This window comes from Phaenicophaeus curvirostris, chromosome 10 (genome assembly GCF_032191515.1).
Source record: "Phaenicophaeus curvirostris isolate KB17595 chromosome 10, BPBGC_Pcur_1.0, whole genome shotgun sequence".
NCBI classification, from domain to species: domain Eukaryota; kingdom Metazoa; phylum Chordata; class Aves; order Cuculiformes; family Cuculidae; genus Phaenicophaeus; species Phaenicophaeus curvirostris.
The window spans coordinates 9,521,003-9,546,595 of record NC_091401.1 but is presented as its reverse complement, the minus strand read 5'-3'; the positions used below and the strand labels follow the sequence as shown (position 1 = coordinate 9,546,595).

Genomic DNA, 25,593 nt, shown 5'->3' with positions numbered 1-25,593 from the left:
AATTCTTTTGGCCTTTTTCTATGCCAAATAATATTCTACTTCTATAAGTAATACTAGAGATTTCAATCTGACTTGTAATCTTTCTGTGTTATATTTTCCTCATCTTTAAAGCAGGGATAATGTAAAATCCTTCTCTCACAAGATTTTTAAGAAGATTAATGGGATTATTTTACTGTTTCTGGCTTAAGGAACACACTTCATGCTTCTTCTGCCTGCTGGACAAAACGACAGTGTTTAGGAAGTATATGAAAGGCATAAGTTAGATCTGAAGAGATCTCTGAAAATGTAAAATAGAGGACAATGTAGAACCAGAAGATAACAGACTGATTTTAGTTCTTAAGAATATGGGACATTTAAAAAAAAAAAAATCAAAAAGACCTGCTGAGACAGAAGTCCCTATTATTCATCCTGGAAAGGTTGGCAAGAAAGGAAAACTTCTTAACTATTGACTATGATGACTATAAAAATTGATAAGTATTGATAATAAAGACATTTGCTGAAGTTGAATTACTAGAAAATCTCTCATCTTCTGAGTCTGACAAAACAATATAAAAGAGACTTTGCCTTGTTACCCTTTGTGTAGTAATTTCTCATAGCACAAACTCACTTTAAACCTAAGGCTTTAGCTGATCTTCAACAACTCTAAGACTGAAACTGAAAGACTGAATAAACTGAACTCATAGATTGACTTCATTTGACATGTGTAGTTTTTAAAACTGTGATGTCTTTTTTCAGGTTAAACACATTAAATTTGAAAGAAGAGACATTATCATCTTTAACATATATATGCAACAGCAATGAAAAGCAAGCAGCTGCTGTTGTGGATCATAGTTACCATAGCAATGCACCCCCATAGTCACTTAGAGATTCATTTATTATAATAGTGGCTTTAGTAAAGAAGAATGCCAAAGTTGCCAATAGCACTCGTGGTTTCCTGTATTACAGATTTTCACTGTTTACAATAAGATAACTCTATTAGCAGGTGATATTTGCCACTGAAGGAACATGATGAAGTAAATTAGAGACTTGGTTTTAAGTTCCTTTCTTCCAATCTGAATAATTATTTGTAAATAATCCCTTGAAATCAGTAACATCAGACCCAGGACAACTCACTAAAACTCCAAGCCAATGTCCACTGAGGGATATTCTATTAAATTTGGAGCAGTCTTATCAAGTTCATATTTATATAAAAAAACACAAAAAGAAGAATACTATACTTGAAGATGCAAAGAAAGAGAAAAGAGAACTTGAAAATAATTTTGCAGATTTTGATATTCAAGTTCGGTGCTATAATCAGCAAACATGCATATCATGACGATAAAGCACATTTGCTAGGATGTTGATTCAGCAAAATAACTTGTAACATTATTCAGCTGTTCAAAGAGCATAATACTTGCACAGGAATTAAAAGGAGGAAGAATTTGAGGAAAAATGCCAAATTACTCATGACAAAAATTCCATAGAGACAGTATTTCTGTATTGTGCTGCTGCATATACAGTATGGTATGGGCATGAAACTCATCTCCATTAAAAATATTATGATTGTTTATAAATAATGGGACCTTGTTACTCTTTTTTATTTTCCCTTGCATGTTAAGCATGAATTAGTATTGTACACAGACAATTAAAGCACCATTTACTGCAGTTGTTTATTGGTTAAATGACATTCTCTACCTCCTCTCATATGGCATATTAACCCAAACAACATTTTCTATATTCTTTTTCCAGAATCACAATAGTAATTTCATTTTGCCTTACAGTACATGGTACAACATAGTAAAATAGATTTTGAGTCTGCTGAAAGTAGAACACAGAATGGAGGTCATGCTACAAGTCCTTTCTCGGACATCTGCAGTGTCCTTCTGCAGTGTACCCCCCAACATAAAAAGTCAAAATATTCAGAAATCTCAGGCATACCCCCTGCAGTGATTCCTGCAAAGTGTGTGTGTGCAAGCAGTCTGTGTGAACAGAAATATGGAAACTCTTGATTATAATGGTGCAAAACTTAGAATTGTTCTTCCTAGCACATCTTTCTGACTTGCCTGGTGAAAGTGACAATAATCTCTGTTTTCAGAGTGACACGGTGACTCTGTGACTGAATGTGGGAATGAGTCTCTACACATTTTATATATATATATATTATTTTTTTCCACAAAAGCAGGATACTCCAGACTATTTCACAGTCGCTGCAAGGATTTTGAGGTCGGTGTCATTTTGGATAGCTGCTCATTCAGTAGTCTGAAATAGAAGAGCTCAGATTGAAGTGCTCTAGTAAGCCAGTCTTTTACAAGAATATTACATAGAGTCGCTGGATTATCTGTTCATTCTAAACTGTTTAAATTCCGTGTGTTTGTTTGCTTTCTCATTATGGAGTGAGAAAGTCTATTCAAGTCTTCTTTCAAATCAATATACTAGATGATAATTTAATGCTGTGTAAGATGTCTCCGTAGCCATACAGCCTGTGATTTTCATAAAGACTCTTGATGTCTCAGAAAACAGAGGGAATACTTTATATCCACTAACATTAAAGGTCTATGCATAACTCCAACACAACATTGGTAGGGGACACGTAAGAAATCCACATACAGAACAGGTAACTGTTAGAATGACACCTCACAACATGCAGCAACATGAGACCTTACTGCTGAGCTGCTGCAAAGCAGCCCTCTGTAACTAAAATATTCTGCTATACGTCAGAGAACTTCAGGCACCTGCACTCCACTGATGGTCTGTATTTTCGTTCCAGTCACCAGAATCTTTGATGTCATACATCAAATTGACAATCAATTATTACATCAAATTGACAATTAATTGACAAATAATTATGACAATTACATTGTCATACATAATTAAGTCTCTACAGGAAAACTACTGTGGTTTATTTTGAAGCTTAGTCAGAGGGCAACTCTAGAAAAACAGGCCATGTGTATATTATGGTGCACTATCTAGTTTATTTTGCATTCCCCTACACCTTGACGTGGATTCGCTTTTGCCCTCGAAATGGATCGCTCACAGATCACGCTTTTTAAGAGATATATCTGTCACTCTTGCAGAATTAAGTGTTTTTTACTCAGTTGCTCTCCCTCCTTTGCTTTTACTTACCAACTCTGCCTCATTTTTTTTTCACTTTTCAGTCTTCCAAATGTAATCAGTTTCATCTTTCAGTTCCTTTGCTGCTTTAAGCAAAATTTATAAATCTGTGAATCAAAATTACAGCCACATTGTATAAAAAGGCAGCATCCACCTTCTTTTATGCCTTGTAAAGAACCCCCAAAGTCTCCAATGAAAACCAGTCAAACCAGAAATAGTGAATTTTATGCAATTCAGAACAAGTTTTCGGATCTGTTTAGAAACAGCAGATTTATTTATTTGTTTATGCACTTGCAACGTCAAATGGTTTAAGAACACTATGTTATTGCTGGAAAAGCATATTAGCTAAACTATTTGAAACACTGTTTGTACTTCAAAATGATATATTCCCCATAACTGAGCAAATGGGAAAGCTTGAGAAACAGGCAATTCAGAAAACAAGTTAATTAGACAGATTTGTTTAAATTTGGATTTGTTAGTGACTTAGTAAGTTACAGACAAATAAAGTCAGATGAAAAAACACTACCAGTATGTAAATGACCAAACATGTTTGGCTAGTGAGTTTGGAGTTTATATCCAGAAAAAAAATCAATTCATCTTTAGGATCTATTATTATTATTTCAAATGTGGCACCAAGAGAAGGAAGACTATATGTATTTATTTCGTAATAAAACCAGTGGTTGTAGACTAGAACTTGCTGATTGGATGTTTTAACTCTAAACCCAGCACTTAACAAGTATGTTGAAGGAGATATGGTCACGCTTGAAACACTAAGTTGTGCAAGTTCCCTGTACACATTCAACAGACTTGACAAAATCTCAGTATGATGGATTCTTTAAGCTGTTCTAATCCATGTAAATGTCAAAACAAAGTACATAGGGAGGCAAGTACAAGCAAATGTAAAAAGACAAACGTTTTTCAAATGTTCCAGATACTGAGCATTTAAATTTACATAATATGGAAATGAAGTAACTGGAATATCCAGTATCCTGCTTTTTCCCCTCAATGATCGCATCCCTACTGCACTTTTGAGACTGAACAGACAACATGAAGGTTGTCTTGGGGAGTACAGGCTCACTTTAAGAGTAGCAGTATTGAAAGAATTACGGCTTTCACCTTTTTTTTTTTTTCTTCTTCTTGATCTCTTTTTCTGTGTTCTGTGCAAGTTTTTCGGGGCGGTTCTTAGCCTGTGGTGGGTAACACAGACACAGGGAGCGGGAAGGCAGCAAGACCAGCAGGCTGGTTCTCCCCTCAGCTGGCTGCACGGCTGCAGCCTGTGGGTTCCTCTCTCCGGATTGGGGATGGGGTGCAGGCATTTCACCAGGTCAGGTGTAGGGTCCCAGAGTAAAACCCGCTCACTACCAAGCACACGAGCTGCCCTGTCTGAACCCCACGGGGCAGCGCGAGGTGTTCAGCCCCCACCTGGCTTCTGCTGAATATCCTGTGGTATATCTTTGGTTTAAGCTAAAGTAGAGCTACGTTTCATCTAAGGAATTGTATTATTTGACAGTTAGATGAGAAGTCCCTCTGAGAGCACGCTTTTATCAGTGTTTCTCGACTCTATTCATTCTTCGCAGACGACAACGTCTTGTGTTTTGTGCCGAACAGCCGCGTCTTCTGTAAACCCCTCTGCCTGCAGCCTTTCCCCATCTCGAACGCAAGGTCACAGAGCTGGCTCCAGAGCTGCAAATCAGCGAGAGATTTGACTGTTGCGAAGTTCGTAACAGCATTAAAATGAATCCTTGGGAAGTAACAGAATATAAGTGAGACTAATGGGAAAATTTATACACACGCGTTTTAGTAGGAAATCTGCCGTGTCCCAACTCCCGTCTGCGGCACGCGATGGAAATCGCGCCAGGCAACTCCACAACGACCCTCACGGAGCTGCCCCGCCGGCATTTTCCCTCCCACCGCGGGGCGGGGCAGGGTCCGCGGCCCCCGGGGCGGGCGGCAACATGGCGGCGGCGCGGCCCTCCCCCCGCGGGCGGCCCCTCCCCGGGGGCGGGGCCCGAGCCCCTCCCCGGCGCCCTCCCCCGCGCGAGGCCCCGCCCCCGGGCTCGAGGCGCGGCCAATCGGCGCTCGCGCAGGCCCCTCTCCGCGCGCCCCGCCCCTTCCCGCGCGCGCGCGGTGGGCCCCGCCCCGCGGCCCCGAGGCGCAGCCGGCCGGCGGCTCGCGCGAGGCCCCGCCCCCCCACCGAGGCGCGGCCAATCGGCGCTCCCGGAGGGGCCCCGGCCCCGCCCCTTCCCGGGCGGGCGGGAGGGGCGGTGGCGGCGGGCGGCGCTCCCCAGCCCCGCCCCGGGGCGGTCCCGAGCGGCCGGCGGGGCCGCCGGCGCCTCCCCCCGCCCGCCGCCCGCTCAGTAACTTGGCCGCCGCGCGCCGGGCGAGGCGGAGAGTCCGCTCGTCGTCGGCGGGGCGGGGGAAGCGCCGCCGCGGCGGGGCGATGCTGCGGGCGGTGCCGCTCAAGTTGGGCCGGCTGTACCGGTACGCGAAGCTGGCGGTGCTGGGCAGCCTGGCGGCGGCGCTGGTGCTGAACACGCAGTCGCTGCTGGGCTCGCTGCAGCGCAACGAGCTGTCGGAGCGGCGGTTCCTGCAGCTCAATAAGTGCCCGGCGTGCTGGGGCACCAGCTGGTGCCGCAAGTTCCTGAACGGGCAGCTGCGCCTCGAGAGCTGGGGCCGCCTGCGCCTCCTCGACGCCTTCAACGTGAAGAACGTGTACTTCGCGCGGTACGGGGAGCCCCGCGAGGGCAGCCGCCGCGTCGTGCTCAAGCGGCTGGGCTCGGCGCGGGAGCTCGCCGACATCGACGCCAAGATCTGCCGCCGAGCCACCGGCAGGGGCCGCTGCGACCTGCCGCAGGCGCTGCCCGCCACCGAGTTCGCCAGCCTCAACGGCGACGTGCGGCTGCTCACCCCCGGCGCCGTGGAGGGCTGGTCCGACCTCGTGCACTGCCCCTCGCAGCGCCTGCTCGACCGCCTCGTGCGCCGCTACGCCGAGACCAAGGACTCGGGCAGCTTCCTGCTGCGCAACCTCAAGGACGCCGAGCGCATGCAGCTGCTCATCACGCTCGCCTTCAACCCCGAGCCGCTCGTGCTGCAGGTGAGCCGCGGGCAGGACCGGCTGGGGTCGGCTCTGCCCCTCCCCGGAGCAGCGTCCGTGTCCGTTCCCCCTCCCCAAAGCGGTCTCCGTCCCCTCGTCCGTTCCCCCTCCCCAAAGCGGTCTCCGTCCCCTCGTCCGTTCCCCCTCCCCAAAGCGGTCTCCGTCCCCTCGTCCGTTCCCCCTCCCCAAAGCGGTCTCCGTCCCCTCGTCCGTTCCCCCTCCCCAAAGCGGTCTCCGTCCCCTCGTCCGTTCCCCCTCCCCAAAGCGGTCTCCGTCCCCTCGTCCGTTCCCCCTCCCCAAAGCGGTCTCCGTCCCCTCGTCCGTTCCCCCTCCCCAAAGCGGTCTCCGTCCCCTCGTCCGTTCCTCCTCCCCAAAGCGGTCTCCGTCCCCTCGTCCGTTCCTCCTCCCCAAAGCGGTCTCCGTCCCCTCGTCCGTTCCTCCTCCCCAAAGCGGTCTCCGTCCCCTCGTCCCCCCTCCCCAAGCAGCTTTAGTCCCCTCGTCCCCCCTCCCCGAAGCCGTCTCAGTCCCCTCGTCCCCCCTCCCCGAGCAGTTCTCGTTCCCTCGTCCCCCCTCCCCAAAGCTGTCTCCGTTCCCTCGTCCCCCCTCCCCAAAGCTGTCTCCGTTCCCTCGTCCCCCCTCCCCAAAGCTGTCTCCGTTCCCTCGTCCCCCCCTCCCCAAGCAGTTCTCGTTCCCTCGTCCCCCCTCCCCGAAGCCGTCTCCGTCCCCTCGTCCCCCCTCCCCGAAGCCGTCTCCGTCCCCTCGTCCCCCCTCCCCGAAGCCGTCTCCGTCCCCTCATCCCCCCAGCAGTGTCACCCCGAGTTTAATAGGCAGTGGGTAGAGACTTGGCAGTAATGCTGTTGTGCTTTCCTTGTCAAAAACTGACTCAGGCGATGTCGTGTTCCTTTATGAACTAAATATAATTTTTGTTTTTCTGTTGGTAAAAATTAGAAATAGCTATTCTATAGTCTACACCCTGACAGATAAATGAACGGTATTCTCTTTGCAGCAGTTGCTTGTGTGTGTTAGTTAAGAGAACTGTTCATGTGCACAGACCAGAAATTTGTGCTTCCATGTGTCATGTAAAGTTTTAGGTGAAAAATTTGCAGGAAACTGGTTTATCCTGTGGCACTACTCAGTTGCTTCTGTTGCATATCTGTTTAGATTGGGAGCTTTGCATTTTGGCTCAGCACTGTCGAGGCAACTCCAAGTACGCCTTCAGTGTGTAAGTTTGGACGTGCAATTGTTTTGTCCAAGTACTGAGTTGTCCTTGTCTTTATCTAATGTACCATATAAAAAGAATTTTGCAAGTGTGTTTGAGAGCATCACTGCACAATTACTGTTACAAACATCTACCCTTGCTCTGGTGAGAGGCCAAGAAATCAAAGCCCCCAAAAGCAGTGCTGCAGGCTTTACCTGCTGGTAAATTCACCTACCAATTGATTTCCAGAGAATGCATTTGTGAGCTCCACTTAATTAAATCTATGGTTTTGGATAGTATGTCTCCTGCCCTGCAGTCTTCCCGTGTAAGCTCTAGGTTTTTGTTTTCAAAGTTTCTGGTTTGCTTCTCAGCAGACTTGGGGTACAGTAAAATCGCAGAATAGTTAGGATTGGAAGGGACCTTAAAGATCATCTAGTTCCAATCCCCTGCCATAGGCAGGAGCACCTCGCTTCCATTTTGCTGTGAAGTTGCTCCTGAGCTCAGTGAAAAAAAAGAAACTGCACTTATGTAAGAAAATGAAAATTTTGCTTTGCTGAGTAGATTTGGAAATTCTTTAAAAATCTGTTTGTATTCCATACAATTTTGGGGTTGAACACTGGTTCCAACACACTAAGCATAGCCCCAGGCGGCCAGAACGCAGCTCTGTGTTTCCCTGTGGTTTGTGGGTCCAGTGTGTTCTGTACAGACAAAGGGGATGGTACAATTGCGGCATTTACTGTTGTGTGGTGGATCAATGGCAGTAGGCAGCGCCTTTTGGTTCAGGAGCCTTGATTCCTGTCTGCTTCTTGATAAGCTGTGCATGAGCCCAGAGGCTGTCAAGCAAATCTACTGGGAGATGGAAATCTTTGCACAAGAACTTAACAAGCACTTTGCTCACCATGTATCTTGGCGAAGGTGCTGCTGAGAGCAGAGTAGGGCGTGCTGGGGGGAAGCCAGGCAGACTTTACCAGTCCAGAGTGTGGTAAAGTTATCTGTCACCTCCTATCAGATCAAAAGTGTTGTAAACTGACGAATAGGCATAACCTGGAAAACATTTCTGGGGAACTTGAGGACAGCTTTGTGTTGGAACACTCTTTAATACATTCTCCAGAAGAGTATTCGTCCAGCTGGGCAACGGGTACTGTACGTTCCCTCTGTTGGAAATGAAGTATTTTATATATATGAATCTGAATGATATCTTCTCATTTGCGTAACGCGTACGATAACTGCCTCATTCTCCGCCTCTACCTGAGAAACATACAAGGAATGGATAATTCTGTATTATGCAGCTCTTGCAACAGTAACATGTAAGGCAGTATGTATGGGAGGGGTGAAGTTACTTTCCAGAAGTGATAGCTGTCTACTGAGGAATAAGATACGTAAAATATCTTCTGTTGTAGTTACTGCAGTATTGAGGGCAGATATTGGCAGAGGAATAAGAACCTGCAGGCTTATTCTAAAAATGAGCCACTTCCAAGAAAGGAAACCTGCATGATGTCATGTGCATAATCAGATTTTAATTTTAACTAAATAAATGAAACCTTTAAGCATTTAACTGAGGCTGGCTGGCTGTCACTGGAAGGCACGAGGAAAAGCATTGCTAGTTTTTTGCCTCAAGGTTTTCATGAAACACTACTGTGGCTGTTTAAAACACTGACATGAATAGCAGTTTTGATTTAGAAGCAAAGAACTTCTAAATACTTAGTGTTCAATGCATTCAAGTTCTGTTCTTGACGTTGCAGGAGCAGCCGGATGTAAATAGGCAGTAAACCTAAAGCTTGATCTTTGATTTGTAACAGAAGATTCACTTTAATCATCTACTAGAGCTATTAATTTGTGGATTATAAGACTTTTAATCAAAGCTTGGGATTTTAGCTTGAATCCTATTTGGAGTATGGATTAGTCCTAAAGCGGTGTTGCTTACAAGCTACGCGTTGTCACAACTGACTGACACCTTTTCCTGCAGGAAGTTTTCAGGTAGCTCTTTAACCTATAGCGTGATATACTTCTGTTACAAGTCTGAATGGTAGTAAGCCAACACAGTTTTGTATAGATTACTTATTGTAATCTTAACTCAATATTGGTATCTTTATAGCTTTCTTGTTAACCTTCTTTATCCTCATTTGTTACAGTTGCATAGGTGTGCTCAATGAATGATTCGTCCTCTTTTGCCATTTTACTTCATGAGGTAAATGGGAGGATGGCTCTGTTGTTATTCAGTACAGTTTACATCTTTTCTGGATGTTAACATATTTTATCTTACCTCTCACCATTTTTTATCTGAGGTCATATTTGAGTGAAATAACCTGTATGCAAGGCTTAAGGAAAGAATTTTTTGACTTGAAGTGTAAATGTTCAAGACCTAACTTCTGAAAGGTTTGAATTTTTATCCTTACTCTTCCTAAAACTCCTTTCTGGCAATAAAGGCAAATACCTTTTAGTAAAACAAGTTCTGATCTGTAATCAAAATTTGATACATCTAAACCAATGTTCTATGTAAACGTTAACAGCTTATTCAGACGAAAGCAACAGCAAAACTTGTTGCTGTTCCCTTGAACACATTTAATGGAAAACAAAGTATTTCAAATAGGAGTTACTTGGAGGATAGGATCAATACGTGACATCTGATTCATGTTTGAATATGATGACTGTTAGAACCAGTGTGGATATAAGTAGATTTATCCTTACCTGTTACTTTTCACAGACCACCCACCTTCTAGTCTGTCTTTTAAAAATAGTGGAGAAACTTTTCTTTATTTTTTTTAACCATGATGTGAGATCAAGTAATGGATGATCAGCTTTATGAAGTAACATGATTAATTTTTGTCTTCACTGGCAGATGGAATCATAAACTTACTGTTACAAAACCAAAAATGTTTGCTGCCTATCGTTAATTTCCATAGATGCTAAGGTTGTTGCTCAGTCTTTAACTCTTATGAAAATTATTATTCTTCCATTTCCCCAATGTCCAACGAGATTTTTTTTCCCCACCAAGGCAGTTTTACAGAACCATTTCAGGAAATAGTTAAGCTTTCTGTAGACATGCTTCTTATTTTCTGTGGAGCTCCTGCACTGCTCTGCCAGCCTCCTGATTTCCCATTTAGAGCTGCTGTGGCTGTCTCTTCACAGTTTTGAGCTGCTGTGGTTGTGCCCCCATCAGCTGCTGTACTGTGAGCCATGGTGTGCAACCCTGAGTTATCGAACACGTGGCAGCCTGTGGCAAAGTTTTAAGTTTTGTACTTAAACATGAGAAAACGCTCCAAAGCCAACAAAGCCCCAAAACCTCGACAACGCAGAGAATTCCTTGTTCTGGGAGTTGGGGAAACCACAGTATGACTCGCTACTGCTGAAGTAAGAAGTTCTTTCTAGATAAGAAAATGGTGTGTGGTTTTTTTGGTTGGTTTTTTTTTTTTTTTCCAGTGAAGTGGTTGTATTTCTCATAAGGTCTTAAAGTTAACTGTGTAAAGATGGATTACATCTGTCCTGGTGAAACTGAAACATGGGTTCTGTTTGTTGTAGCAAAAGTGCGTCTAGAGCTAGTCTTGCAGTGCTTGGCGGTGCCTTTGTGCTGGCTATTGTGTTGGTGCTCTGTACGGCCAGATGCACCATTACAATGACAGTGCATTTGCTTTGTTTTCACAGACAGCTTGATATTTGCACACCAACTTTGTGGTTTAAAATAAGAGTAAATGCTTGCAAGTATTGTGGGTTTTTTTTTCAAGCTATAGAAGATGTCTGTGAATTATATCCAGAGTGTGTTAATGCGACTTTGTCTGGAGCTGTAGCTTTTAACAGCTTTAAAAAATGGAGTTTCTTTAAAGAATGATGGCAAATGCTTGTATCTTATGTGTAAGTTACAAGTCTCAAAGCCTTTTGTTTTCCTGACTCTTGAGGAAAAATTCTGGTACCTGTATGGAAAAGAGCAGTATTCTGCGTTTTTTAATAGATTGTGTAAGTCATTGCCCTTCCCTCAGGTATGTATTTGGCTTTCTAAATAGTTGAGTTTAATGATTTTATTTTTCTCACAACTTCTGATCATTATTATTCCTTGTAGAAGAAAAACAACCAACCAACCCAACAACAGCTGTATCTCTGTTCCTGGTATAATTAATCTGCATAAACAGCCACATAACCTAAAATTCTTCTGGTTTGTCTTCATGTCATTGTTGGGGCTTCTGTTTGGTTTTGTTGGCATCTGGTAAACATATATTCAGACATTAACTATGTTTTCTTTGAAACAATTGCTTGTGTTGAATTCACTCAAAGTAGCAATTTAGCCAAATGTTTTACAGAATTATTTTGCTGATCCGTATGTAACTCAGTAAGAAGTAAATGCACAACTCTTCTTGCTTGGAATGTCTTTTTTTGTCTTTTTTTATCATACACTCTGTTTGAATCATAGGTTATTTTCTGTAGTTCTATTCTAAATACAGTGGTAGAGTACCATCCGTTTTAGTACTTGATGTCTTTTCAACTTTCTTAATTGACTCAATTTGGAGTGTTTGAGGATAGTGTAGAAATTCTTCAAGTTATTTTGCCGTATCTATTAAGATGAATGTCTTAATCTAGAGTCTGTTGAGAAGTCACTGTACAGACTTAAATAGAAATCCTCTTGACAAATTCTAACTGAGCAATTTTCAGTAACACAAGAAAGTGTGTTACCCCACATTCCAAACCTTGGAATACCAATGTTGCCCATTTGCTTTGGTATGTCTGATATAGAGGGGGAGCTGCATTTTGTTTTCCTGAATTGAGTAATTGAGGCTTTGTTTTAGTCTCTTTGAATCTGCAAATTAACTTTCAGAAATGAGAGTAGGCCATTTCTGCTAGAACGTCTTAGTAGTGATATAGTCCAGACTCATAACTGATGAGAAGTATATCGTGATCATTTTCATCTGTTGCAAATTTAATTGCAACAAGCTTCTACAGTCTAATTTGAACAGGTAACAACCAATACAACGTTTAATTTTCTGTGCTATGGCCCTTGCATTTAATCATTATTCATTAATATGTTTGGAAAAATGATGTAACACTGCTAAGATTGTGAAATATAACTTTCACAGTTTAAGTGTTCAGCTTACTCATTGAGCAACTTATTATTTTTAGTGGGTTTATATTTGTTTTTTTGTCCTGTAGTGTGTCTGTTAAGGCTGGTCTGTACTTCTTGTTGGCATGAGTTTTATGTAGTAACTGGTTGAAATGTAGTAAGATTGAACAAAAGTCAGATAAATGAAAGAAATGTAGTTACAATGGGCATGCTGATTGGGGATATTCAGTGAGTATTGGGACTATTCAGTAAAATCCACTCTTCGCTCGCTGTGTGTCTAGGCTATATATGTGCATGGTTAACTTCTATGGGAGTTTTAGTTGAATGTTGAATGATTTGGCATACAGAATGAAATTGGCTTCATTACACTCACCAGCATTCAGAAATACATGCAAATACATATCTTCTAGAATGCTGATCAGTTCCTGACAAAAGAAGGCATCTGTGTTCAGACTGTGCTTTTTAGCTGCCTTTGATCTGGAAAGTTTCATTGTACGATCTGATCTCCATGTTTGCGTCATTATGGAGTTGTACTTATTTGCCTTGGTGACTAACATAAGTGCTACTTCTGTTTACACTGCAGAATCAACAGTGCTCTGTGAGAGTGAACAAATTTTTTTCCTTTTGAGGAAAAGCATCTTATTTAAATTCTGCTTGCCCTGCCGGTCTGTGCATGGGCAAACACAGTGTAGTGGGATGGTTTTGACAAAGACGTCACTAAGCATACAGTTTTGCCATGGAAGTCTTCAAGATCATAAGGAGAAGAGAGGGAGGGCCCATTGTGTTTTGCATATGTTTTTTAATTCCATTATATTGAAGGTGTAGCTCTTTCTTTGCCTGCTTGTTTTCTGTGTTTTTTTTTCTTTTTAATTGAACTCCCTTTATACAAAACTTGTCAGTGCTGCGTAGGATCTTCTAGAGTAGTTTTGAAAATGGGAAGTAAATTTTTTTTAATGGCACAATGGAACAGTAGCTGAAAGACGTCAGTAGTTAATTAAACCATTTTGGATTTTTGGGAGCTTGTTTATTAGAATGAATTGTATGCTTGATTATGATAAACTAATATTCTTTTGAGTGTTTAATTCAAAAGGGATTTGTGTTACTGCAGGCTTCAATAGGCTGTATCAGCTTAAGGCTGGTCTGTCTTTACTGCATGACTGAATTCACGGCTCTGGACATTCAAAACCAGGGGCAGATTTGTTTGTCTTCTCATGTTTAGACAGATGGAAGTGAGGAACAGAAATGCACTGATAGTGTGGTTCTTGCTTCAGTGAAATGATAAATTTACCCTATTAATTCTCAATATTTATTCTGAGACTACAGTGTATTTTTTTAAAAGACAAATGTGGTATTATTCATTAGGGAACAAAGTGTCTTTTGTCCTTTTGACAGGATTTGCTTAGGCTTTTAAGCCTTGCTTAAAGAGATGTAGCTACACTAATTAGGGCAACTAAAATATTTTTGATGTGTATGTGACGCTGGGAATGGAGGTAGGAGAAGTTCTTTTGTCGTATTTTCCATCTTTCTGTTAGAAGATTGTACATACTTCTCTGTGAATAGAGAAATAGAGAAAAACTTTGAGGGACGAGTTACTAAGTTACCTGTTTATAGTTTTTCATATGCATTACTGTATTTTAAAACACTTTTAAAAGCTTAATTGTCTGTGGTTTCCATGGCATTTGTGTGTATATTCACAGATAAAATGTGAGTGGGTGCATCAGAATTGCAGATTCTTTTGTCAGATAGCTGTTTCTGGTTTTGAACGAGAGCTAAGTTTTTATCCTGATTTAAAAGTATACATTTAGCAATCTTCAACAAATAGCACATTCAAGTACAAAATTATCTAAATAAATATTTATACTACTAGTAATTTGAGAATGAAAATAAAAACTATTATGCATTACAGATATCTGAGGGTTTTGACTGCTACCTATCTACTAAGCTTTTAGTTTCTAAGTGCGAGTTGTTCATGGAAAACATATTTAAGGACTACAAATCTGTGTTCGTGTCTTACTGGCTTTCACAATTTCAATACACTAAGAAAAAGCATCCTCATGTTAAGTTAACTGCAATCTCATCTAGAAAAATGCTTTCAAAATAGAATGGCACAAAATGCTACAAATCTGTGCTTGCAAAGATAACAGATCTGCACTTCAATTAATATTCTTGTCAAATTCACCGAGTGAATATAAACTGCTGAATGAGGCACTTGTACGTGTTTTTATCCTCTTCTTCGGCTACTGACTTGGGTAATGAAGTGTAGATGTGGCTGTTACATGCCAGTTGGAAAGGAGCCAAAACAGAGATGTGGTTTGTACATGTGCAGATGTTGGCAGGATTCCCTGCACTCCTGTTGTCAGAAGATCTTTTTATTGCCACGAAGTTAAAAAATATACACGTGTTACAGTGTGGCATGCAGATATTTTACTAGTAATGTTTGGGGTATTCACTTCTTAATAAACCAAACTGCTTCTAGGATTTCTTGTGTGAGATGAAATTCAGTGTACAAAATGCAGGAAGCATAATAGATGTATTTTGAAGACCAATGTACCATTGTGACTAATGCGGTGCTTTCAAAATTGGTTTAATCCCTTACATAAATCCCTGCTGCTCCTGGAAAGGAAAAGTCATCTTAGCTCCTTTCCTCTCTTCTGCACCTGGCTATTCAGGCCTTCTTCCTTCCTTTTGTCAGTACTAACATGATGTGGTGATGTGATGAGCTGGATCAGGCTACTGATCCAACTGAACACCAGCCGAGCAAGTACCAGCTGCTTTGCTTTCCTAATGAGGTGAAGGAGGGGGTGGAAATGAGTGTGCTTGATGGGTTGGGAAGGATGGACACCTTTGCTTTTGATGGCATAACGTGGCCGTTGTGATGTTCAGCTGTTGAATTTATGCTTGGAAGGTATAAGGTGAAGGCATAAGCAGAGCAGGACTGGAATATAGGAAAGGAGAGAGGCGGAGAAGAAAAGGAGTGGGATGGTCCAAGGTCACTCTGAAATAAAAGTACTGAGGTTGTCGTTGCTGTAGCAGTTGAACTGAATGTATTGTATTGAGTGTTGGTCAAGTGCAGCGATATGAAAATGTTATGTACAGATAGTGAAATCTGTAAACTCTGTGTTTATGAGATAATGTAGTCGGGTAAATTCTCTCCAATTTAAGGTATAAATTTGGTTTTATAAGATATGGATAAAGTAGACTTGTATGGGTACAGGACTGAGGGATACATACATTCAGACTTCATCAATACTTAACTGTCTGACTTTTTCCTGATACATACCATTAGGTGGTATTTCGAATTTTCCTGTGTGCTCCTTGATCCCACTCACAGGAATGAAAAATTCTTGTTTAACCAGAGCTGTCTGGAGAGTGTGCCTTAGCACTACCTCCTGCTTGCTTCTTCTTTGAGTTAAATGACATGTTTCTTCATAAATAACTGATTTAATTTGATGGACAACGACCATTTGCTTATTGGTTTGGTTTGATCTGGAACTGAATAATGATAAATGTGCATGAAATCGCATTTTGTTGGCATTTATTGATGCCATGGACATGAGTTTTCATTATATTGGTCTGTTTGTAGAGTAAGTAAGGAGCACTGGATTAGCACACACTTTGTTTGTTGGAAGGTTATTTTGTGAACTGCAAAACAAGCAAAACAAAACTGTGGATTGTATCCCTTGACTTGCCCTGAACTAGAGGATATCTGCTTGTACTTAACACCTTCATAAATTGCCCTGCATCCTAAAGATAAAGCTGAAGACCAAATAATGTCATATTTATTGCACTGTATATTCAGTTAGTGAGAGAGACTTACTCTGCTCAATTATGTGTTATCACAGCTTGAAAATGTACTGGTCTCAAACCCGTCATATTAGTTCTGTATCATCCTCAGGAATTTGTATAACCGGATGTGCCTACGTGGGTAGATCCAGTCATCAAAATAGAGTAGAAGTTCAGATAGAAGATCTTTGAACCTATTGTATCCTTAATATGGGTCTGATGTCCTTTTGATCAACCAAGAAAGCTGGTTCTTTGCAGTGGTCAACACAGTTATTCACCTAAAATTGTCTTCTGCACTTGCTGTGTTACAGGTTAGTGTAATGACTTTTTGCCATAAACATGGCAAAGTATGTCAACAGTGTATACCAATTATTACTTGAGTTTCTTATATGTGTACTGTATAGACAAGATTTGCTATGCAGAAACTTTGAAAAGTCCTTGAAAATGTCACAGGTGACTTCTAGAGCTGGAATGGTCTCGGATGGATGTTCGTCTTTCAGTAGACTCCAATTACCAGTGTTAACATATAAACCGGGGGGTATTTTTACTGTGTCAAAACCATATTTAAAATATTAAATAATTTTAAAAACTGTAGATAAATAAAATGCAGTATTCTTAAGTGTTCCAAGCAAGGGCTGCGGGACGCTAGGTACAAGTTAACTGGTTCTTAGCCTTTGTTTTAGATACGGGCTCCGTTAGGGCCTCCGTAACATTTTATTAAATGCTTTACAATTATATCAAACAAAGTGTTCTAATGATTGATAAGTAATGCCCTTTTAACAAAAGCTACTTAAATGTGAAAGTAGGCATTTTTCATTTGTGTAAACTAGAAGGCTCATCGAAATGAGAGTAACTGGATAACATCGTAAGGTTTGCATTTGGAGTGGAAATCTTAAAAGTTATAATCCTGTATGCTTTGAATGCTACCTTCTATTGAATATTTAATGGTTTTGTTAATACGTGCTTTAAGCTTTTCTGTTCTTAACTTTATAAAAATAAATATGTAATAAAGGCTGCCCTAATGGTGGAGGATGAAGTACTTCAGGTTCTTCCCTGGCATAGGATCAGAAGTACATCAATTCCTTCTTATTTGACAGGTATATATTTAAAATATATATAAGGTGTGTATGTGTATGTGTGTGTATATTTTTTCATATATATATGTGTGTGTATGTATATGTGTGTCTGTGTGTTACTTGATGTTATGAAAACAAGGAAGGGCAGAGAGTCACTTAGCATAGAAGTTGGCAAGGAGGATGCCTCCGGAGCAGAAATGTCAATCCTTAATCTTCTCTGTCTGAAAGGCTTGTAGAAGGACAGAAATCAGCATATGCTGTAGGTAGGTGAACTGGTTTGCTGGGCTGGAGGCTATAGGTCTGTGCTGAAGATTTAAATTGAGAACCATATGGAGTGTTAAAGAGTGCTGTTCTCCAGTACCAGTGGTGCAGAATCGGAAGGGAATGCCCAAGCCTTTTATTTACCTTTTGTTTACCTTTTTTTCTTGGGCTAGTGATGAAGTGTGGTCTAGACTCTCAATAACAAATGTTCTTTTTCCCTAGTCACCTCTGTATAGTTTTGTACTTCTTCATATAATGATTCAGAATGGGTGAGACAGGATTTGTAGCTGCTTGTGAATGGCTGAGAGAGGTTGCACTGTGGAAGCACTTGTATTGCCCATCTGTAAGAGAGGCTTTGATGTGCTTCAGTAAACCTTTTCATTAGCACCATTTGTACTTATAAATTCTATAACTAGGATTCCAATTTTCTAGTGAAATGACTGAGCAGATAGAGACAAGGCTTTCACCTTCTGAAATCTGCAGTAGTTTTGAAGTTCTAAAAACACGATACAACCATGAGAAACTATTGTTGCGGTGGGGAGCAAGTGTTCCTCTTTTGCTTTTTCTGCATGTGTGTTTACTAGCAGCGTCTTTTAAAAGGTAGGAAAGGCAACTATAAGAATTTTTCCCTTAGATATTGCTAGAGGATTCATTGATCCAATGACCTTTTGGGTCAGAGGCCAGTTATCAGTCTTTGTAATGAAGCTTGGCTGGTTCAGGCGATGAGAGCATACTTAGAGAGAAAATGACTGGTGAAATCTGCAAATAAACTTTATGAGTTAAGACTGGAGTGCGTATTGATGTATGTTATTGTATTAACTATTGTAAGCAAATCTATTTACTTTTTTCCAGGACTTGTTTAAATACTAAATTTAAAACTCTTAGTGTGTGAATTGAACACAGCTTTGACTTTGCTGTTTGCATTTCAAGTATTTGTTCTTGGTGGTAGACATAGCTTGCAGTTCATTATGTGTTACAGAGCTTCTAGTGTTTCTGGGCAACATTGGGCTTCTAACCTTAGCTTACTGTCAGCTGATGCTCAGTGTCTAAGGTAAAATGATTTAAACTTTGTTGTCAAAGGAAGCACAGACATAGGTAAAATGAAGGATTGTTGTAAGGGAGGTGCGGTTTCTTAAGGTGATGGTGACTGTCAGGTATGCAAGCACTCTAGCTTTTCTAATTCTGTTTTTAAGTGGGGTACGTACACAGGTGAGTGAGTGCTTGGCACCTCTTCCCTGACTGGCTGTTCGGATCTGTTCTATATGGTGTGTTTCTTTCCAGTGTCTCTTCTCTCAATTTACCATAAATGTTTTCTGCCATCATGGGATTCCAGGAGGTATAAAGCTTCCATTCAGACTGAAACTCACCATGCCATCCAACCCAGGTGTGGCAAAACCTTTGCTACATCATCATTGCAGAATTGAGTTGCTTGTGGTGACATGATAGCAAAGTAGTGCATGAGCAAGGAGCCTTTGCATATAGGCTTATGTCCTAATTGTTAGTTACATTATATTAGGGTTTATTATATTCTAAGTGTTAACTTCTGTGCTTTTCGAGCTTATTAGTTGAATATTTTTGTATACGTAGTATGATACATAGTATGGAGGATACTTTAAATGTCTATAAAGATAGAAGTCTTGGGGCACATTAAGCACAACTGAAGTAGGAGAAATATGCTGGTGTGGTTTCTTTTTTAATTATTTTTTATTGCTTGTAGTATTTTACTACTATTCAGTCTTTTATCTTAACTTCCAAGAAAGCTACTACTGGAGACAGACTTTATTTTGATGAAAATATTATGTGGCTATGTGTCATAATCACACAGAGTACGTATGTAGCAATTAATCAGGAGGTAGATTGTTAAGAAGTACAGGAGTTATAAGAAACAGTAAGCTCTGTTCTGTAATCCTTTCTATGAGAGATCTTCAAGTGAGAGGATCCTCAAAAGAATACAGTCATCTAGGGAAAATGGGAAGGGGAGTGGTTGGGAAGTGTCACTTATTAAAGCTTTTTCCTTTAGGTTATTAAAAAAAAAATAATTGGTTTTATTAAAAATAATTTGTTTTAATAAAAAATATCAGATGCCAAATTATCTAAGTGGGAAGTACACTTGCATTAGTACAACAGATGTGTTTAAACTACCAATAGAAGAAAAGATAGTTGGTGCTGATGTGTGTGTGAGTGTGTGTATGTATAGTGTGTAGAAAGCTAGATGTGGGTTGTATATCATCTCAGGCCTTCTGAATCTTTCCCTTCAGCAGTCCAGCAGCACTTCTTGCTCATATAAATATATTCTGTGGCAGTTTTTTTTTTCCCTTTCACTCCAAAATTTTGAAGTATGTGCAAGTCTTGCGTTGATTGCTATTTACAAGTGTCTCCTAAATTTCATTTAACAGCCTTACAACCTTTCAAAACCTAACCTGTTATGTATTAATAAAAACTTTAAAATATCTTTTTATATACAGAGCTTTCCATCTGATGAGGGTTGGCCATTCGCAAAGTACTTGGGAGCATGCGGAAGAATGGTGGCTGTCAATTACGTTGGAGAAGAGCTGTGGAGTTACTTTAATGCACCATGGGAGAAACGAGTGGATCTGGCCTGGCAATTAATGGAAATAGCTGAGCAGCTAACAAATAATGACTTTGAATTTGCACTCTACCTCCTTGATGTCAGCTTTGACAACTTTGCGGTTGGACCGAGAGATGGGAAAGTTATCATTGTAGATGCAGAAAATGTTCTGGTAGCAGACAAAAGGTTAATCAGACAGAGTAAGTCTCTTCTTTCTCTCCTATTTCATCACCCCATATTTCTTGCTTCTTTCTCTGAAAGCACAATGTTTAAAATACATGTAGTGGCTAAATACCCATTTTGTTGGCTTATAACTAGACTACTAATTAACAAACTAATTAGCTTTCTTCTGCAATTAGACTACAAATTGACATGACCAATTTGCAAGTTTTATGAAGTGTTGAGCTTACCTGAACTTGGCTTACATATGCTTTAAATCTCTCTAATCCTGCTCAAATGGCGAGGTGGAGATGGGAGGAGGGGGTTTGGATGTTGGATGGGCGTGTACAGGTGGCAGACAGATGGGCTGCCTGACCAACTTGTCTACCTTAAGTAAAACAGAGGTTCCTTTCATTGTGGCATTACATGGGTTTATATTCCTTTTGAGCTTACAAGGAAAATCTCACAGACCTAAAGGCTAGAGATGGTAAAAATGAAACCTTGGATTCTGCAGGAGTTCCTGGTGGTCGGCCCGGTGATTCCAATCTGCTTTGGGTGAATGCGTTTGTTAAGCTTTGCAAATAGACTTTGTATGCCATGCTGCTGAATTCACTTCCAAGCTATTATTTTCTATCCACACACTTTTCTACAAGAAAGCATGTTTTTTGGAGCTGAGTTGGTTTTTTTTTTTGATGGTATGTTTCCTTTTTTTATTAGATTTATTATACGTTCCCAAGAAGCTTTATAAGAACTATGTGGGCCTACCAAGAACACCTTTTGAAGTATTGGATATCCATTGCATTTACTTTAGTACTTATGGGCCACACAACTTTACTTAAGAAGTTGACTTTTGGAGCATATCTGAATTGCTCAGTCACAAAGATGGCCAAATAAATGAACTCTGAAAAGGTTAATGTGTGCATGGAATAAGAGCAAGTAGCTTCTTAGAGAAGGTGAATGCTGAAAGTGTCACACCTACATCTGTTTACTGTAGTTCTCAGACTAACTTGGATCCAACTTGGATTGTGCTCCATGATTTGAAATCTAACAATTAATCAAGAACACAGGAAAGGAATGAGAACACAAGAAAGTTCTCAGTCTTTGTATAAACTTGATGTTTAATACTGATTTCATTAATCTTCTGGAATGTTTCATTAAACAATCCGTGTCTAGAGTGATTAATGCGCATGTTTGGATATTTGAATATGTACATTGTGTCCAATTCCACTGTGTAATATCTAATTGTACTCTACAGGAGATATCATATTGGAGTTTGCTGAAGTCCTTTTTTCCCGTTCTCTATTGTTGTGTTTTTTTCCATTTTGAGATTGCTTTTCATTGTACAAATTCTACATCATACTTTTATCACTTTAGCAGCCATCCTTCAGCATGCTTTTATCGAGGCTGGCTTGCAGTGCACCGCAGATGATTAGACCAGTAGTCAGCTCAAAGACTGCTGAACACACGTTCTTCTTTGTACATAATAATGCTAGAAGCTAGCTGTAAAGCTGTGAGACTCCCTGGCAAGGACCTCTTCTCAAAGCTGGCAGTAATCTAGAAATTTAGGATGAAAGTTAATAAGAAATCAGGAGGTCTCAAACTTCATAACCTTTTACCTTTTATTTTCGTCATCATCATCTAAGGTATTTATTGTAAACCAGATTTTAGGTTAAAGAAAGCTTTCACAAGGTCACTAGTTCCACTTCCAAGTTGTGATAACTTTACATAATGCTGTTTATTTTGTTGTATTTTTTTTTCTTCTTTTTTTCTTCTTTTTTTCTTTTGTCTGAAGAAAGAGGTTGGAAGATAATGTTTCAGAAGTTTATGGCAATTATTGTATGATGGCTGTTCTATTTTTTTGGTAGTCCTCTTGCCAGTTTTAGTTCTGGAGAAACCAGATCATGTTGTTAAAATCATGTTGTTTGCTTGTTTTTTTTCTCTGAGCTTCAGCTGTGGATCATTCTGTTGTACTGGTTTCTGCTACATTTTTTCCTCTGTGTTTGTTTGGATGTAGATTTCATGTCTTTAGGGTGCTGCTTTTGCTCCTTCCCTCTCTTGGCTGTCTATTTTATCCTCTGCCCTTATTTTTTGTGTTGTCAGGACTGTTTGAGCAGAAGGTTATGTGAAACTCTGAGATGCAATCTTAGACTAGAACATTTAAGAGCTTCTCTAACCAGAGTTGTTTTATAGTTTTAATGACTAGTTTGTTTTGCATTGAGCTTATGATTGTATTCAGACACACATATGCTCATCTCCTCTCTCACATTTTTTTATTGTCTTCTTGTATTTCACAGATAAACCTGAAAACTGGGATGTATGGTATGAAAGCAAATTTGATGACTGTGATAAAGAAGCTTGTTTGTCCTTCTCGAAAGAGATACTTTGTGCACGTGTCACTGTGGACCACAATTATTATGCTGTTTGTCAGAACCTTTTATCGAGACATGCCACATGGCGTGGCACTTCTGGAGGACTACTTCATGACCCCCCAGCTGAAATTGCCAAAGACGGCCGCCTTGAGGCCTTGCTGGATGAGTGTGCCAACCCAAAGAAGCGATACGGCAGATTCCAAGCTTCAAAAGAACTGCGTGAATACCTTGCACAATTGAGTAACAATGTGAGGTAGTCCATGGTGATAATTATTGGCAACACTGGCTAGAACACTATTGCAAAGATACATAGAAAACAAAGTTTTGAACTTGTGTGTTAAAAAGAGAAATTGAAAATCCAAACTGGTTCATCAGTTTTCTAAATACCATAAAAATATAATTTTATGGTGTTACAATGTTCCTTTGCAAACAGACAAGGTACTTAGTGAATTAAAACTTGAGCTACTATTGACTTTCCTCCCTAACTATTTAAAAGGGAGGGGGTCAAAAAAGACTGTGATAGCTTAGTCAACAGCCTGTATGGCAAGGGTACTTAACATAAAACTGCATTAGTGTCACAGTTTTGTGAAGCTGATGTTCTTACTTGGAAAGTCAAGTTAGACCTTTGGCCTGTTTTAAAGGCCTTTTTTGTGACATCGTTGTCTCATTTTTGTGTTTGTTTAAACACCTTGAAGTGGCATTTTCATCCAGGTAAATCTCGCTGTCTGCATTGTTTCAAATTTAACAGGCTTTCCCGTTAACGCTGTGCAGTACATTCCTACTGTGAGTGCAGGAGTCCCATGTTTACTGTCTAATTTTATGGGGTTTTACACTATTTTGCTATGATTAGACATTCTATATTTTTTTTTTTTAAGATCAACATCAACTCAAATGTCATTTGGGCTAATATTAATTTGATGTCTTTTGTAGTTCTGCCATTGGAAATATCACTTAATGTAATTATTGTAAAAATCTTCTACCCTTCATGCCAGTATATATACATCAATGTTTAGCAGGAAATCATGGTATGAGCAAACTCTTATTTTTAACATAGATAATTTGAGAATTGGAAAGACTACAATAAATACTTCTGTATTAATTTAAAGTGGGGATAGAAGCTTGATTAATAATAAAATTTCACTAGTCCAGTGTAGTTAAGCATAAACCAAAGAAAATGGTTCTGTTTATTAGTTTCTAAAATTGTAAAGAAAAAAACGCTATACCGTAGTGAAGCTAATTAATTTTGAAAATTCAAATTTCAATGGTCCTTGGTTAGTGTTTGAAGAACTTCTAAAACTATGTGCTTATGCTAGAAGAAATTCTAATTTGAATAATAACATCCAGAAAGTTAGCTGTTTGTTTTATATCATTCCCAATTCTGTTGAGTTCAAGTGTAGTGGAGTTTACTGAACATTCCTCTTTCATTTTACCAGTGAAATTAATTAAGCTGTATTCACTCAACATCTTCTCTTGAACTATTTTTTTACAAGTACTCCAACACTCTATTTTCCTGAAGTCTTATTCATAAAAAGAAACTCCTAGGAAATGTGTGCATATTACTGCTTATAACAATATGAAGGAAACTCCTATTTCTTAAATATGTGTATACAACAATATTTCTTACAAGATAAAAAGAGTTCTGAGCAAGGTAGAATGTGCTTCTTTCATGAGTGGTGTGTTCATGCCTCTCATACTACATCAAAAGACTGATGGAAATTGGTGTTTTACCAAATTGCTGCAAGTGCAAGGTGAGGAAAATGGCAAACTCACTGCCTGGCCCTTCTTTCTTAAAGCTCAAAAGTGGTGCCACATAAATGTGCGGGGTGCTTTTTAATTTCTTAGATCACTCTGTTAAGGACATTTTAGAATTTGAAATTGTCGCTTTAAGTCACCTTTGCCTACACAGTTTTGACTTGCTCCCAATCCTGTGTCTCATTGTCTGAAGTTAAAATGCCCAATGCAGCTTTTAATTTTCTTTTCTCCCCTTCTCTAATCTGGAAATGATTTTATGTGCTCACTCTGGCACAAACTGTCAGAAGGTTCATGTTCTTTTTCATTGTAAAACCCACTTATTTGAAGAAAACGGAGTAACCCTCAGTAGCAGTAGTAGTACCAGCGTACCGTAAAAGCCTTGACTTATCACTGAAGTTGATTTTTAAACATCTACCACGTGTCCCAGTGAGCGAGTGGAACGTGAGTGTTAAAGCTGTAGAAGAAGCAAATGCTGCCAATTCTGGTTACTGCTTGAGACAGTTCTGTAACTGTCGGAATGTCCTGTCAGATTTGGTTGGGGTTTAGTTCCCTCAGAAAAAAAGTGGCTAAAGCTGATTATAAGAGGAATTTGGAACTTTAAAAAACAAAACCAACACAGTACAGGGAAAACATTGTGGAGAGCAATAAATCTTATTCCGTTTGCACCTGTCAGATATTTATTGTACAATAACAATTTATATTTTTAGTCATTTCCCATTATTAATGAACATGGTGAAATATTTTTGAATGAGATGGTTGGGGTTTGTATGTGCATTACAATTGTCCTTTTGTACTGTAAGTTACTGTTTGATTGGAATATTTTATCGGAGCTGTCTCCCTGTGCCTTTATATTACAAGAAAGTTGTTTCTGCAACTTCTAATGATATTAATAAAGAATACTTTAAGAACCTCATCTCAGTTACTCATTTTCAGTCTTTTAAGATTGACTTAGTCTAGGATGCTTAAAAATAGACCTAAAACTTATTTTTGTAGTGTTGTAGAATGCACCATTGTCAAAAGCGACAGATGGGGAATTTCCTTCTCCATTTCCTAGCAGACTGCTTGATTCAAAGCATGAACGGCGTGTCAGGAATCTTTTTGCTTTGGAGATTATTACAAGTAGGACTCACTTTCTTAACAACAACTTGAGGAAGCTATATTTTTCTGTTCTGTTAACAGAAAGAAAATACTGTGA

General features: G+C 40.0%; 1 protein-coding gene and 1 long non-coding RNA gene across 2 annotated transcripts; one reads left to right on the top strand and one right to left on the bottom strand.

Annotated features, from left to right (window-relative positions):
• Positions 1-654: 654 nt before the first annotated feature.
• LOC138724548 (uncharacterized) lies at positions 655-5,040 on the bottom strand. Its single transcript, XR_011338069.1, has 4 exons — positions 4,883-5,040; positions 4,513-4,773; positions 3,103-3,197; positions 655-2,238 (listed from the first exon to the last, which is right to left on the bottom strand). It is a non-coding gene; the product is annotated as an uncharacterized lncRNA (long non-coding RNA).
• A 390-nt stretch (positions 5,041-5,430) lies between these two features.
• Positions 5,431-25,306, top strand: DIPK2A (divergent protein kinase domain 2A). The gene is made up of 3 exons (XM_069864614.1): positions 5,431-6,184; positions 20,015-20,318; positions 22,572-25,306. The coding sequence occupies exons 1-3, from the start codon at positions 5,531-5,533 to the stop codon at positions 22,901-22,903; spliced, it is 1,290 nt and encodes a 429-aa protein (XP_069720715.1). The 5' UTR covers positions 5,431-5,530; the 3' UTR covers positions 22,904-25,306.
• Positions 25,307-25,593: the final 287 nt, after the last annotated feature.

Coding starts and splice junctions, on each gene's coding strand:
- DIPK2A (XM_069864614.1), top strand. CDS start 5,531: ATGCTGCGGGCGGTGCCGCTCAAGTTGGGCCGGCTGTACCGGTACGCG. Junction 6,185..20,014: donor CCGAGCCGCTCGTGCTGCAG/GTGAGCCGCGGG, acceptor TTTTATATACAG/AGCTTTCCATCTGATGAGGG. Junction 20,319..22,571: donor CAAAAGGTTAATCAGACAGA/GTAAGTCTCTTC, acceptor TGTATTTCACAG/ATAAACCTGAAAACTGGGAT.